We start from the raw sequence: 15554 nt of genomic DNA on the forward strand, positions 1-15554 counted from the left end.
TAATGCTGGTTTTGATAGAAAGGTATCAGAACACATAGTGCATCACAGTCTGATGCATATGGCTGATCGGTGTGTATGTTCGTGTGAGTCTAATGCATTAAATAAGCTAATTATTGTCAAATTACTATGTGGGATTATACGTGTTATCCCTGCTGTGTGGGGGATGTTCAGTGTGTGATATCTGTGTTTCCTTTCAGGTGGTGGTTTACCCGGGTAAAAGGAAGTTAAAGGACCTGATCAAGTTTCTAGATAAAGAGATGGAGAAAGCCAAAAAAGACAGAGTTAAGGTAAATTATCTCCTTCATTACTCTACCCCACAAACAGCAGCACCACTGCAGTGTGTGAGAGAGAGCTGTCCTTTTTTCTCAGTTAAAAATAAACTTCTTTTCTTTTGTATCTTCAGGAGGATGAAGACAGGAGGAAGTACATTGAGGCCGCAAAAGCTGAGGAGGCAAAAAAAGCCAACAAAACCAAAGACGAGCTTTAATCCAAAAACAAAGGAGAGTACAGTGTGTTTGTGTTTGTGTGTGTGTGTGAGAGAGAGAGATACCTTTTAGTCAGTCCACTCTAAACAAGGATCTGGTTTTATCAACTCAGCCAAGCTGTCATGAACTGTCTGTCTAATCAAATCTAATAAAGTCTTCAGTTAAAAACTATTGATGGTTGCAAGACTTTTTATTTATTTAACCTCAGTGGGTCTCTGTCGTTGTCACGTTGATTGTGGAAATTCAGAGTTGAAGCAGAGTTGATGTTGACTTCAGCTGAGAGAAAAATATCCTTAACATAGAACTGTAGACTGATAATGATGACAGTATGGTTGATACTGTTTTCCAGTGTAACATTTAGGAGGATCCAAGGCAGAAATTAAATAAAAATATTAATAGTTATGTTTCATTAATGTATAATCACCTGAATATAGGAGCTGTTTGTTACCTTAGAGTAAGCTGTATTTATCTCAGACGCTGTGAGTCGCCTTCCATGGAGTCTCATGTTGAACCAATGAGAAAGATTTGGGCCAAATGAGGCCAACCAAATAATCAAAGCAAAATGAACTGTGCCTGGCCTGTGGAGGAGCATCTGACGTTCATCTAGAGACATAAAAATTACAGATATTTTTTATTGATCAGTTAACTGAATAAATTCATTATAAAAAACAACATGGTACACTGACTTTGATGAGCTTATGACCCAAACAGCAACCTGCTGCTAAACCATTGAACAAACCTCTTTACTTTTCTCTTTTAACAACAGTTTTGCCTAAAAATAGTTTTTATATTTTATCATCATGATATGGTTCCACTGTGAGCTCATAAACGATAATACTGAAAACATCAGCAATAAATTACAGCAAAAGTCCGGCATAGAAAATTTAGGTGAGCAAATATATTTAATTTAGCGACAAAAAATGAAAAAGGAAAAAGCTTAAAATCTCAATAAAAGAATCAAAGCAGTTTTAATTTAAAACCCATTTAAACCCCATTGACAGTTATTTCTGCGGTGCAGCCCGTAATCAGCTCCCAGTGACGCGGTGTGACTTCACACGGAGGCTGGAGGAGGACGCCGCCGCTCCGCGCAGCTCTCCGACCGTCTCCTCTCGTTCTCCCAGCGGGCGTCGGTCAGCAGAAAGCCGGAGGGATGGAGCCAGCGGGCGCGTACGGCGCCGGGAAGGCCGGGAGCGTCGCCTTCGATCCGGTCGCCTTCTTCACGCATCCCCGGACCATCCTCAGACTGATGTCGTGGGTAAGTCTCCTCTGCAATGTGTGGGTTGACATCAATGGACAGGCCTACCTGCGCCCCCTCCCCTCTTCTCTCTGTCTCCCATTCACATTGTCCCTGTCTGTCGCTCTCTGCTAATGTATTTAGTCAGGTCAGGGTTTAAATCAGGATTTTTTTAAATTATAAAACTCTCAGTATGTTTGGGTTAATATCTGAGCTGTGTATTAATTCCAGCTCGGTGTAATAAACACAAACAATTGCACTGATGCAGCTTCTGGCTGGAGCTCCAGCACCAGCGTCTGATTACCATATGTTTATCTGGAGCCTCTTTGTGTCTACATTGAGCTCATGTGAAGGCTTTGGGTTTAAATGCCCGCTAACCAGAATGTAACACCTCTCTATCGTCTCTCTCTGGTGGGATGCTGTGCTGCTGTGAGTCACCATACACCATTTAATGTGCACTGAAGGAACAATTTGGTTTTTTAAAGGAGGTAAAGCAAGTTAACAGCAGCACACCAACCCTCTCTCTATCCCTTTCTGTCTCATAATTCAATTCACTTCAACTTGATTTGCCATAACCAATTGGCGGAGCTCCTTAAAACAAAGCACATCACAGTGACAGTGAAATAAAATACAGAAGTCAAAACAAAATCAAAGTAAAAAAAAAGCAGTATTTTCATTTTATGCTACTTTACACTTATACTCCATTTTGAAAGCTTACATTGTGCTCTTTATATATCTATTTACTAACATTAGTTACTTGCGGTCACAGATCATTAATGCAAATATAACCAATATATTGTGATGTATTATTATGGGTTAAGCTACCTGGCAGTATATACAGTTTAAATCAGCCCCACCTTTATATCTGTGATATATATTATTCTGAGATGGGCCATTCTGCATAATGAGTACTTTTACTTTTTATATATTTATATATTTTATATATGTGGTGTTTCTACTTTTATTTAAAGGTCCAGTCTGTAACTTTTAGTAGGATTTATTAGCAGAATTTGCAAAAAAAAAAAAAACAGTTGTTTTTGTGACCTTAGAATGAGTTGTTTTAATCTACAGAGTGAGTCGGTCCTCTTTTACAGACAGGTTGAACTGCTATGTAACCTAGAACAGACAAACCAGACACTGGCACTAGATAGGGCTTTAAGTTGTTCGCAGCCACTGGAGTTTCTTCTACACACGTTTGGAAGGCTGAGCTGTATTCAAATGGTTGCAATCTGCAATTTCACCACTAGATGCCACTAAATCCTATACACTGATCCTTTAAATAAAAGGTCTCCAAGAGGGATTCTGTGTCAGGATCAAAGCTTGATATCACGCTTTCACTGTCCTTCAATTTTATCTAATTATAATAAGATAAACTTGAGAGTAAGGGAGATGCAAAAGCTTGTTTTTGTCCCCTTCTAGGTTAATCTGGACCTGGTAAATTTAATTTTGGAAAACAAAAGTATCGTACATTGAGTCCTCTCAGAAACAATGACCATGGTTACTGTCTATTGTTGATAATCCACAGGCCCCCACTGCAGAGAGTTTGTAGTTCTTTCTACATTATACATAAGACTGTTTGTAATATCTGCTGACAGTGAGGTCTGTGGATTATCAACAGTAACCAGAAAAATTGCTTCTGGAAAGTCACACTGCTCTTCAGTTTGTCTTAGTGGTAATGTTTAAAAAAATAGTCTTAATTAAACTAAAACTGTCTGCGTGACAGGAGGACAAATGTTTAGTAATCTGGGTGAACTGACTCTTTAAGGAAACTATTTGTAACAAAAACACTTATTCCTGCAAAACAAGTAAAACTTTACCAAATAAAAATGAAACTATCTGCATGGCTAGACACACATCACTCGGAGTAATTGAGAAAATGTGTTTTTGTTTGTTTTTTTGTAATTTGGGTGAACTAAAGCTTAAGAACTACTACATAATTACAAAAGTATATCTTTGTATCGTGAAGCAGTGGGTGTACTTTTGTGTCTGTGTGTGGCATGTATGAGGAATGAAAGGCATTCACACACCAGTGTGAGTTCATTCTCTTCTACCTGTTAGATAATAAACCAGCCCACGTGTCTTTCCCCTGCAGGTTTTCTCCATGGTGGTGTTCAGCTGCATCGTGAACGAGGGCTACATCAACATCGGCAGCGAGCGTTTGCTCTGCGTCTTCAACAACAATGCAGACGCCTGTAACTACGGTGTTACTGTGGGAGTGGCGTGTTTCCTCGGCAGCATCTTTTTCCTCATCCTGGATGTTTATTTTCCCTCCATCAGCAGTGTCAAGGACAGAAGACGCGCTGTCCTGCTGGACCTTGTCTTCTCTGGTACATAAACACATAAATATATCTCAGATAATAATAAGACATTTTATTTATGTAGCACTTTTCTTAACAGTGTTACAAAGTGCTTTACAATAGAATAATAAAAGCCAGACAAGGCAGATAAAATAAGGCCCTGCGAACATGAATATAGAAGCAACTTTAAAGGAATAGCTTGACATTTTGGGAAGTACTCATATTTAGAGAGTTATATCAGAAAATCAAGCCAGCAGCTGGTTAGCTTAGCTTAGCACAAAGACTGGAAACAAGGGGAAACCGCTAGCCAGGCTCTGTTGTCTTTCCAACATAGATGAGCCAGCACATAGCATATCTGTGTTAACCGAAGTTCTGGTCCTGACCGAGGCTTGCTCCACTTCTATTGGACCACAGAGCAAAAAGGGGTGGGACTTAGGAAGGGTTCATTGAAACAACGTTTCAAAAAAAGATGCTTCCTACCTCTCTCTGTGTCCCGCCTCCAGGTCTTGCCAGCTTCCTGTGGTTTGTTGGCTTCTGTTTTCTGGCCAATCAGTGGCAGGCTACCTCTCCAGACGAGCTGCCATTGGCCCAGGGCTCAGACGCTGCCCGAGCCACCATCGCTTTCTGCTTCTTCTCCATCCTTACCTGGGTCTGTATGTTTGAACTGTCATCTGTCTGCGTGTACAATCGTGTGTGTCTGTGTGTGTGTTCATCGTCATGTTTGTGTGTATGTGTGCATTTCAGGGTTATCAGTGTCTGCTGGCATTGAACAGATTTAAGAGCATTTCCTTCATGGAGGACAAGCAGAGGCTCCTACCTAGGAACCCTCCCACCCTCTCTCTAGTCTAACACTCACCCTCACACACACACACACACACTCACACAGGCTCATCTGTAAATTATTGGTATTGCATGTCTGAAAGTTTTGTCATGTAGCGTCAAGTTTAGTTCAGTGATAGTAGTTAAAGCTCCTACAAGCAGCTTTCTTTTTGGGTTGATTCTGTGGACAAAAGTGGTACTGTCTCTACCGCCTAGTTTCCTCTGTTGGAGTCCGACCCGGTGGCAGGCATTAAGAATAACTATATACAAACACCCAATCTTCTCACTGATGGTCTTGTTTTCTCATATAGGTCATACAGAGGCATCAGTATTAAATTAAGACATAAGCAGTTAAAAACATGTTGTAGAAGGTTTAAGCTGTAGAACATTAAATTAAGAATAGGCCTTGGTGATATGGTTGAAGTTGATATGACAATAGTTTATACAGTAGTTTCCCAATATTGATATATATCAATATCATGGCCACTGTATTCACTGTAACACATGTAAGATAATCAAATTGATGAATGCAATACGCTGTGATCCACGGTTTTGTTATCAGACAAAACCTTTCATAAGAGTATAATAAAAACTCATTATGTTTGTTTTTAATTACAGTTTGCTTAGAATAATTAAATTGAACAGTTTTTTTAAATGGTCAAACAAATTTTACATGTTCAAAGGATTTGTTTGTGGCTAATAAGACTATAAACAAAACTATAATGAATTTGTGGGGCGGTGGTGGCCTAAGGGTTAGACTTTGATCAACTGACCAGCAGGATAAACCTCGGTGGGGAAAGTGAAAGATCCATGCTCGCACATCCTTCCATTACAACCACTAATTTGCCCTTGAGCAAGGCCCTTACCCGAAACTGCTCCGGTTGAGCTGCTCAGCTGCCAACAGGTCAGACTTTGGCTCTACTGGACAGTTTCCAGGTGTGAATGTGTGAAAATTATGTTCCAGAAAAAGAGCTGCTCTCAGCAATATTACTGTACTTAAATAAAAGTAAAAAAAAAAAAAAAGAATTGCAATGCCAGAAAACATTTACAGTCAGTCAGAGACTGATCGACTGATTTATTATCCACCGATAACTCAGTGGACCTTTTAAACCAATCTATAACCACCAAACCTATATCAGCCATTCATCTCACTGTCGGAGGATGCTGTAATTCTGTCAAGGGTGTAAGGTACGTTACAAAAGATCTCTTTTAGTCTGTGAAGTCATTTTTCCCCAATAGTCCTGTGACAAATTAATCCAATATTCTTCTGTGGAGGATTTATGGTATGTGACAGAAAACAAAATCAATGATCTTTTGACTTTGACTACTCTTTACGGAACTGATTTTACACTTTAAAGTCAGTTTATAGGAGCCTGTGAAAACAGTTATATAACAGCTACTAACTACTACAGAGACTATTAACTTTTAACAACCCAAAAAAATCTGCCTTAGCAACTGGGGGAATGAAGTTTGGAAGATAAGGGATTTACCAAGCAGAAAGGGTATAATGCTATATGATGCTCTCCAGTTGCATTTAACACATACTAAGAAGGAAAAGTCAGGAAGTCAGGCCTCTGCTGCATTGATTTGACTATTCTTTTTTTTTTTTTTGTCTCTTGTGAACTTTATGAAAGTAGAATACTGAATTGATGGAATTTTAATAGTTTTCCAAAGTCACCCTTTGTATTCTGCTCCTCTCGTTTCTGAATCATCCTCCTGTTTTAACCCAACTGTGTCCAGGTTTCCACTGCAGGAACTTGATGAAATGTAATGTAATATGTAAATCACATCATGAGTTCTGCTTTTGTTTCCACTGTTCTTTTCACTTTGGGGGATTAGCTCTTGGAACTCAATTTTCAGCACTGCTCAGGATGTAATAATAAATGCATGTTCATGGAACTTTCAGGATTTGCCACCAGCAGAAATTAAAGATCACAATGGGTCTGGTGGATAAAAATGCAAAACTTTGAAGTGATTCGACACGCCGGGTTCCATTTTTGGCCACAGACCAGATTGTGTCAGACCCAGCTTTGATGTAGATTAACACGTTGCTGTTTGTAACTGCCGTACACAGTAGACACTGAAGGAAGAGCCTGGACCCAAAGACTCAGAAGGTTCTTAAACGTTTAGGTTTTGGGAGTTGTTGACACCACGCTTGAGGATATTTTTTTCCCTCCTTCTGCCTCTGATTAGCTTACTCTGACATTGTTACCCTAACCAATATCACTCATCGTACCTAAACCTCAGCATGTTAGTATTCTGATGTTAGCATTTTGTTCAAAGCTCAAAGTACAGCCTCACAGAGCAGCTAGCATGGTTATAGACTCTTAAGGCCTTTGAACACCAAGTCCGTATTTTTAGTCTGAAATTGTCACACGTTTATAAATAAATATGACCTCACATTGCATTCAATCATATTTACAGTCTCTGAAACTTTCGTCCATCATTTCAGTTGTCGGAACATGTTTTCATCTGCGTTTTTTTGCCCCAGTCAAAGAAAATTGAGGATGAGGACAGCACACAGACAGGGAAGGAGGACAGTTCTGCCTCTTGTAGCCACAGGGCCAAATTTAAGATACGGGCAGAGAGTGGCGATAGCCTACGGAGGAACCTCCATCTTAGTATTTCAGTATTTTCTTTTTCTACTTTCAAGTGAGAGGACCACAAAATCATCCTCATTGCTTGATGACTCCGTCTCGTTTTGTTAATTTCACAACAACATAGAATAGTAAAACGCATGGGACTCGCATCTGAGTGTGCAAGGTTTCTGTGCGTACCAATTTTAATCGGATGACAGATTAAAAACCACATATGAAAAATACAGACTTGGTGTGCAAAGGCCTTTAGCCTGTAACAGTAGTCATGTGATTCTAACTAACAGCCTCTGCTAACCCATGTGTGTTTGTGTGTGTGTTACTAACAGGCTGTACTGACCCTGAGTGCACTGCGGCGCTTCTTAACTGGCAGCAACACAAACTTGTTCACATGGCAACACCTGGATCAAGCTCCCAGCAACGCTCGAGCTACACCGTACCCCATCGCCAATGGAGCTACCATAGTGACCACCAACCCCTATCAAGCCCCGCCCTTTACTGAAACCCTGGACCCCCAGAAACTCACACAGCAGAGACCCATGGCTCCTGCCTTTTAGAGATAGACACAGACAGACAGACAGAAAGAGGTGTGAGTTGAACGCCTACGACGCAGGCATGGACAACTTCCTGCCTTGCTGATTAGCGGCTTTCCATCCTCTCCTGGGATTGGCGGGATTTTGGGTCATGTGATGTACGATCTGTTTTCACCATGGCAACTGCTGGCTCAGCTTAGTTAGTTGTAACTCTCTTTGTCAAGAATACTGTCTTCTGCTCATGTACACAGATATCGACGCACGCAAACACAGCTGTACTCTCTCACACCTGGAAACAGATACACATGTACACCTGGAAACACGTGTATATACACCTGGAAGTTCACACACACACATACACACCTTGACTGCATGTTCATATGGTGAGGTGCAGATTAACATAGATGTAGATCAGTAATGATGCTCCATCTGCCTTATAAAGGGACACAAGGTCTTTAGTTAAGAAAATATGGAGGACAGTGATGCTGTGTAGCTCTGTTGATCTTCTCCTGTTTGCCCTCAGTCAGTCTGACCAATCACAAGCTGCCTTGCAGACCTGTGGCCTCTCATTGGCTGAAATTGAGACAGACGGGCAGCTTGACCAATAGATTGTGAGGAACCGAGTGAGGATGGCAGAACCTGTAGAAATTGGTACATTTTCTTGGCAAGGAAATAAAGGCAGGATAGCTTAATGCATTCTGAATGCTATAGTGTTTCAGTGTGAAATATTCATGTGATTAAATATTTTATTGTGATATGCTGAAGTGGTTAAATGAAAAAATAAAATCTATCCACCACCACTGCAACCAGAGCTGCTTTTGTTCACATCATCTTTAAATAATTCACTTTTACTTCTCACAATGTGAGGCTTTTTAATATAATTATGTATTGAGACCAAGATCCAAGGATGTGTTAAGCATATTAATCAACATCTGCTGGAGGACCATAATTAGATAGGGTACTCGAGTTATGTTGAATTCATTAGCAGCAGCAGGCAGCAGCTGTGTGTTAGCTTTATTTTTGGATTAAGCGGCTCACGCTGAAGGACTGTAAACCCTCATACTGTGTGTGTTTTTTTTTTTACCTCTTTATATAGGGGGAAAGGACATATTTAGACGCAAGGTTATGGAGTCAAATGAAAGTCAGACAGGAAGTGGTTTTATTCCAGCACTGTCCAATAATGTATCTGCAGGTGAGCTTACTGAATGTCAATCCCTGCTTTCATTCTGCAGGAACATTATACAATATTATGAACATTTGCATCATCCAGAGTCATCCTTATCATCATCATTATAATCAACATCCTATAACGCTGACATCGTCCATCATCCACCCTCATCATCACTGGCACCAGCAGATAAATTGACATTCAAAAATGTAGAAATTCACCTTTGTAGTTCTCATATCATCCCTGCTGTGTTAATAAAATATAATCTTAGCCTACAAAGTTTTTTCACACTATTATATCACCTGAATAAGCCCTTCTGTACATCTGCTTCTGTCTACATTACAACACGCACCCGTACAGTATAATGTCTTCAAACATCAGGGGAGACGGGCCAGCTCCAGCTTCAGACAGCAGGGGGCAATCTAACTCTGCAGACCTGTGATCACATGCTTCATACTCACCTGCGTCTGAACTACCTCTACCCTGAGAATACTAAGACAGAGAAAAGGAAAGTGGAAGGGGTGTGAAACTAAGCTGACTGAACATTCGAATGGGTGGGATCAGGAAAAAGCGAGGTAGAAAACTACTAAAGCCTAGGTCACACTACACGATTTTAACTCAGAGGCTCTAAGCGCAAATTGATTTTTCTGACTGTCAGGGTTGGGAGGATTCAGGCGTGGGAAGTTTCTCAAACATCACAAAGATGTCTATGTTTTGTTTGGCTAGGAAAGACTGCAATCTGAGAATGATCAGGCAACGTCCAGTGGCAGTTTACTGCAGATTAAGAGGTACGAAAAATAGGAAGATTAGTCATATTAAAAAACAAAACCTCCCACTCGGTTAGACATAAGATTCTCATTTTGCTCCACTTGTAATAAGCTGCTGTACAATTTGTTTTGTTGGAGGAATACGTCTCTATTAAAATGTGCCTGCAGCAATCTATATAAGCGTGCAATTAGAAACTAAGCATTTACATATAAAATTTGTTGTCAGCTTTAACGTTTGTAAGTTTATCACTTAAAAATGTATTTTTCCTGTAAACATAAACTATAATTTCTGCACCACAGAGCTAGAAATTAGGGAATTTTACTTAAACAGTTTAAGATTATCATTAGACTGAATGAGATGCAGTGTGTCAAGCTGAAAAAACTGGTTGGTTAGTCGGTCAACAGAAATTGATATAATAACTGCAGCTTTTTTGACAAATATGTGATGGTTCAAGCCACTCAAACATTAAGATTTGTGGCTTTTCCTTGTCTAAGGACTTTGGACACTCTGATGAACATTTTTCTATTCTTAATGATTTATAGACAGTTTAAGGTTTAATTGATTTATCAATAATCTGCAGATTAAAATAACCATTAGTTGCAGTCCCTAGTTATCTTTTTGTCAATATGTGCATGTGTACACGAGCAGATTAGTCACTAGCTTAATCCGTACTGCACCTTTTGGGTAATTTTGTCTTGTACTCTGACCAAGGCTTGAGGTGCAAGGAAAAGATGAGAGTGAGGGCAGAGGGAGGAGAGCAAGCAAGGGGAAGGTTAGAGTTCGAGTAAATATAGCAGGGGAGTGACCACTATGTCTGAACTAAAGCTAGGACTATGATAGAAGAAAAGGAAACGTCTTCTTGTGTGCATCTTCTGTGCAAATTGCACTAAGGGTCTTTGAACACATACACACTCATACACACACAGTGTGAAAGAGTTCTGCTCAAACACCCTGTGAAAATTTTGTGATTGGACGGGACGAGGTGAGGTGAGGGGCGGGGCCCAAAACAGGAAACCAGGTATCCTCCCTGTTTTGGATTGCGGCTCCCACCCCTCCCGTGTGCTTCCGCAGCACATCAGGCTCCTCCACGTCAGAGAAAAACCAATCCAGCGTCACTGAGTTTGTTTAGTCGTCCACAGAACTTCCCTCTGGTTCATTAGGAGAGAGGGTTGTGGCATCAAATGATAGAGTCCGCCTTCTCAGCTCCACACTGCTGTCCATTAGCTGGGTTGCCGTAGTAACCGGCTCCTCTCCTGGCGGCGGGCTAACCCTCTGCTTCCTGTTCCTACCCGACACCGGAGACATTGATTGGCTGAGGCGGCTCCTGTGCTCCCCGGGGCTCGGGGAGAGGTGTCTGCTTTTGTGTGAGGGGCTGGGAGGAAGTTGTGAGTGTGTGTGAACAGAACTGTTAATGCGGCTGACTTCCTCGTCTGTGTCATCCAATTGGGGGCCGGGATCGGAGCCAGGGCCGGGGCTGGCCGCTCTGGAGCTGCAGAGCGGAGCTGATAGGGTGGATTCACCGCTGGGGAACTTCAGACTGGACAGGCTCTGTGGGCTGACAGACCTCTTCTCGACATCTGTTTCAGGCTGCGAGCCACAGATGGCCGGCTCAGGTACATGTTCTTGCCCAGTGGTTTCACTGTGGCTCCGGCTGTGGCTCCTGCATGAGATGACCCTCTGGGGGTGTGTATATTTCAGTGTGTGTACACTGGACGATCGCTGGCGTGGAGGTGTGGAAGAGATGGCGGGCACAGTGAGGTGAGGCTCTGCCAGGTCGTCAGTAGAACCGCTCTGATCCAGAGAGTCACAGCGCACAGCCTCCTGCAGGCAAAACACAAACACACATTGACGACACAATGTTAATTATTTGTTGAGTGGAGCAAGTTCAATCATTTTTTTTTATGTTTTACAGAAAATATACAATGTGATAACTTGGCAATAGGAACAGAAAATTTTGTTTCTGTTTGTTGAGACTGTAAGCATGTTTAACAATAGCGCATGTAGATCATTATTTGTTATTATAAACACAAAACTCACCACTTCCTGTGCAGAAGTACAATTTTGTAAAAGTTTATTATCCAGAACAGATCCTAAACTGCATTTAAAGGGTTTGTGGTTGCTGTAATCATTGCTTGTCCATATTAATCAAGAAACAATCCCTTCCTAGAGCGACTACACTGTAAAACATGGCAGACAAAATCCTCAGTTCTGTTCTGTGTCTGTCATGTATTCTTAAATTCATCTGAAGCTAATATGAGGCTCAGTTGCTGAGTGGGTATTTTCTAATATCTATTCATATGCAACTGTTCCACCGCCGCAGCTCAACAAGGAAACACTGTCAGGTGAAAAATACAAAGGGAATTTCATACTAAAAAGACTGGAAGTGTTATTTGTCTAACTTAGACTGCTGAATCCTTATATTAGCTTTTTTTTAACGTTGCAATGCATTTATGTACAGTGTACACTCTGGGAAGGGATTTATTCTCAGTCAGTATGGAGAGTATGGAAAAGAATTACATCAACCATTAAGTCTTTCAATGAATATATAAAAGCATGTGAGTGTCAGAAGGACTTAAAAAAGTAATCTCATAGACCTTAGTACATTTAACTGTTTCTGCTGTGTTTTAGGTCTTTTTTGATGTATTTTCATCCAATGTCCTTCCAGACATTAGTTGGTTTACATTTCCATACAGTATGAAAATTGATTAGCAGATGCCCTCCATCACAGTGAACATTATCATTATCATTATCATTGAGTGTTAATACAGTTTCATTGAAAACCAAGTCTAGAGCTAGTACATTTTCACACTATATGGGAATGAATTAAAACCAATGGTAGCATAGAATGGGAAACTGTACAGCATGCATCTGAAAATGGTCAAAAATTAAAAGCAGAGAAGAAAAAAAAGAGAAGAGAAGAGAAGAGAAGAGAAGAGAAGAGAAAAGGTGATAATAACACACCTGTCTCCGTAACTGTCTGCTTGCTGTACGGAAGGATGGTGGCCTCTTTAGGACTGAACTATCCGGAACGTAGGAGGGACTTAGCATGTTTCTGTCTAAACTGTCTTCAGGACTGAGCCACTGAGAAGGACGTCTGCTGGCACTGCAGGATGGACTCAGTCTGAGTGAGGAATGTCTGTCTATACTGTGGCTGGACATGAGTTTAGGTCTGTCTGTGTTGTGGTCTGGATTGAGCCTGTATCCATCCATACTGTGAGTAGAGCTGAGTCTGTGTCTGTTTATCCGATGGGCCGGGCTGAACCTATATCCATCGATACTATGAGCTGAGTTGAGTCTGTGTCTGTTTATTCTGTGAGCTGGACTAGACCTGTATCCTTCTATACTGTCGGCTGGACTGAGTCTGTGTGGGGAGTGTCTGTCGATGCTCTGAGTGGTGCTCAGGCAGATCTTTGGCCTCAAGCTGCGTCCTTGCCCCAGTGAAGCATGGCTGATGACTGGCAGAGCTCCTGGGACCTGCAGCAGTGAGCCGCCTCCACTGGAGGCCAGAGATGACATGGAGCCTGCAGAAAATAATAACGACAATGATCATAATGGACACAGTGATGAAAAGAAAAAAACAGAATTAATATTTTATATACATATAAGGACATCACATCTCTGCACCCCATCAGCTTCTTTAATTCAGAAACATCTTACAACTGATGTTATTTTTTTCCAAATACAGTACACAAAGGAAAGTTCCAGATCATATGATGTCTTATTTTCAAACTAATGCGCAGTTTCAATCTTACGTTTACTTAGACATACTAAATCTCTTTTAAATCTCTTCTTAAAACTTTTCTTTTTGTGCAAGCTTTTGGAAGTATTTGATATGTTTATTCCTATTTATTCATTCTTACTTATTCTATTGCTTTATTCCCTCTGTGCTCATGTACCTTATTTTCATTTTAACTGCCTTGGTTTTTTTTGTACAGCACACTGTAACATTGTTACAAAAAAACATTGCAAAAATTGCTATATAAATAAAGTTTATTATGTTATCATTATTACTCAACCAGAAAGTCTTCATCTGATTAGCAGTCAATTTTCTCTAAGATACTGTATATTGACCATATCTTAGGGAACTCTTAACAAGTATAATCTGTGTATCTAAAGCAGGTTATTCCTCAAAGCCACAGACCTCCATGTTTGTCCAAAACCTATTGAAAACACATCAGTGAACCACACTGTTGCACTGGGTGACATGTTCCTCCATAACCATGAACATAAACGCTGAATTTTCTTTTGAGTCAATCCCGCACACACACATCATCCAGCTGCTGTAAATAGTCACTGGAGTACACAATATGTATAACACGTCTGTTTGAGTAACATTTACTAAAAACTACAGTGTGTTGCTGTGACCTTTTTTTTTTGCATTGAGAGACACATTACTGTTTTCTAAAGGAGATGTTCAAAAATATGTCAACCTGTATTTATAAGTGTGTTATTTTTTATTTCATAAACAACTATTTTATAGGTCTTGCTTAAGCCCTTTTTCCTACTCTCTGTACATTACTTTCTATTGTTATTTTTTGTCATTTAAATGATTTGAACTTAAACATGCTATTCTAAAGTGTCCCCCAGGGACAAGTGGAAAACACTGAGGGTGACATGGGATCAGCAATAATGGGAAAAAAGGTCACTCAAGTGCTTTGCAGGACTACACTAGTTCTACCTAAAAATAACTCCTTCTTATTATTAAAGTCTAAAATAACAGTGCCTCACGTTGTACTACATCACAGCTCAACTGCCCTCTATGCTATTTATGGAGGCAATAATCTTTACAGCAATCAGTTAGTGGTTATAGCACAGTAAAATCTGTTCTTTAATTTAATTGGCTATAAAGAACCAAATTACCTGAGAAGCTGTAGCCAGAGTAGGCCTCATGGCCAATGGGAGGATAAGGGGAGCATCTGAGTGGCTGAACGTAGCTGTCGCTGGGGAGAGACAGCATGCGTCCCATGCTCAGCAGGTTTCCATGGGAACACTCCTCATCCTCAACCTGCACCTGCCACATGAGATCATCACCGCTGTCATTGTTATTGTCACCTCCCCTCCCTTCCCTCTCACAGATGCAGAAATATTAACACGCACTCTGTCAGTTACCTGTGCAGGTGTGTCCACACTTGGCCCCAGGTCTCCGCCCACAGACGCAGTGCTGAGTCGTCTGTTGGCCTCCTCCCTCTCCCTCATCTCTTCCCGCTCTTTCATCTCTTCCCTCTCCCTCTTCTCCTCCCTCTCCTCCATCTCCTCCAGCTGAGCCTCCTTGTTGCTGTCCTCAAGGTGCTTCATCAGAACGGCTACGACCACGTTGACCAGCACAAACTGAGCAGTTAGGACGAAGGTGACAAAGTAAACGGGAGAGATCAGGGGCAGGTAGGTGAGGCAGTGGCGATCCTGCGGGCGACACTCTCGCAGCGTGTCCTGGACGACGAGGGTAAGAGAAGAGGATAGAGATTATGAACGGTGAAGAAAACTTATAACAGATAAATCTAATGATATATATATATATATATATATATGAATGCACTATGGTGTACTTCTTCTCTTCTCCAACAGAAGGAGATGTTGCTCTGAGCGTGAAAAGACTGTCACGGAAGAATAATACACTCTCTTAACCCTCTAATGTCAGCAGCTCTTAGTCTGTCAAAAA

The 15554-nt window shown here is 41.0% G+C and overlaps 3 protein-coding genes across 3 annotated transcripts in view; 2 read left to right on the plus strand and 1 right to left on the minus strand.

The window, feature by feature from the left end:
* The window catches only part of zgc:136472 (uncharacterized protein LOC678514 homolog), a 6481-nt gene extending 5874 nt beyond the window's left edge, over positions 1–607 (plus strand). The window contains exons 10-11 of the mRNA XM_035660717.1: positions 198–287; positions 404–607. Of these exons, the coding sequence (XP_035516610.1) occupies positions 198–287; positions 404–487 (174 nt within the window). The 3' untranslated portion in view covers positions 488–607. The remainder of the gene's footprint in view (positions 1–197; positions 288–403) is intronic.
* Positions 608–1548: 941 nt separating this feature from the next.
* Positions 1549–8725, plus strand: LOC118327290 (synaptogyrin-3-like). The gene is made up of 4 exons (XM_035660591.1): positions 1549–1740; positions 3812–4046; positions 4520–4665; positions 7759–8725. The coding sequence occupies exons 1-4, from the start codon at positions 1636–1638 to the stop codon at positions 7984–7986; spliced, it is 714 nt and encodes a 237-aa protein (XP_035516484.1). The 5' UTR covers positions 1549–1635; the 3' UTR covers positions 7987–8725.
* A 408-nt stretch (positions 8726–9133) lies between these two features.
* Positions 9134–15554, minus strand: part of LOC118326929 (voltage-dependent T-type calcium channel subunit alpha-1H-like) — a 28366-nt gene continuing 21945 nt past the window's right edge. Inside the window, exons 22-25 of the mRNA XM_035660095.1 lie at positions 15008–15325; positions 14759–14909; positions 12860–13419; positions 9134–11719 (exon numbers count right to left, since the gene is read on the minus strand). Of these exons, the coding sequence (XP_035515988.1) occupies positions 11024–11719; positions 12860–13419; positions 14759–14909; positions 15008–15325 (1725 nt within the window). The 3' untranslated portion in view covers positions 9134–11023. The remainder of the gene's footprint in view (positions 11720–12859; positions 13420–14758; positions 14910–15007; positions 15326–15554) is intronic.

This window comes from Morone saxatilis, unplaced genomic scaffold (genome assembly GCF_004916995.1).
Source record: "Morone saxatilis isolate NCDOM2014 unplaced genomic scaffold, NCSU_SB_2.0 Contig17, whole genome shotgun sequence".
Classification (NCBI taxonomy): domain Eukaryota; kingdom Metazoa; phylum Chordata; class Actinopteri; family Moronidae; genus Morone; species Morone saxatilis.

Excerpts from the sequence above, each read along its gene's own strand:
- LOC118327290 (XM_035660591.1), top strand. The coding sequence starts at position 1,636 with ATGGAGCCAGCGGGCGCGTACGGCGCCGGGAAGGCCGGGAGCGTCGCC. Across the intron at positions 4,047-4,519 it reads GCTGGACCTTGTCTTCTCTG|GTCTTGCCAGCTTCCTGTGG; the intron begins GTACATAAACAC and ends TCCCGCCTCCAG. Across the intron at positions 4,666-7,758 it reads TCTTCTCCATCCTTACCTGG|GCTGTACTGACCCTGAGTGC; the intron begins GTCTGTATGTTT and ends TGTTACTAACAG.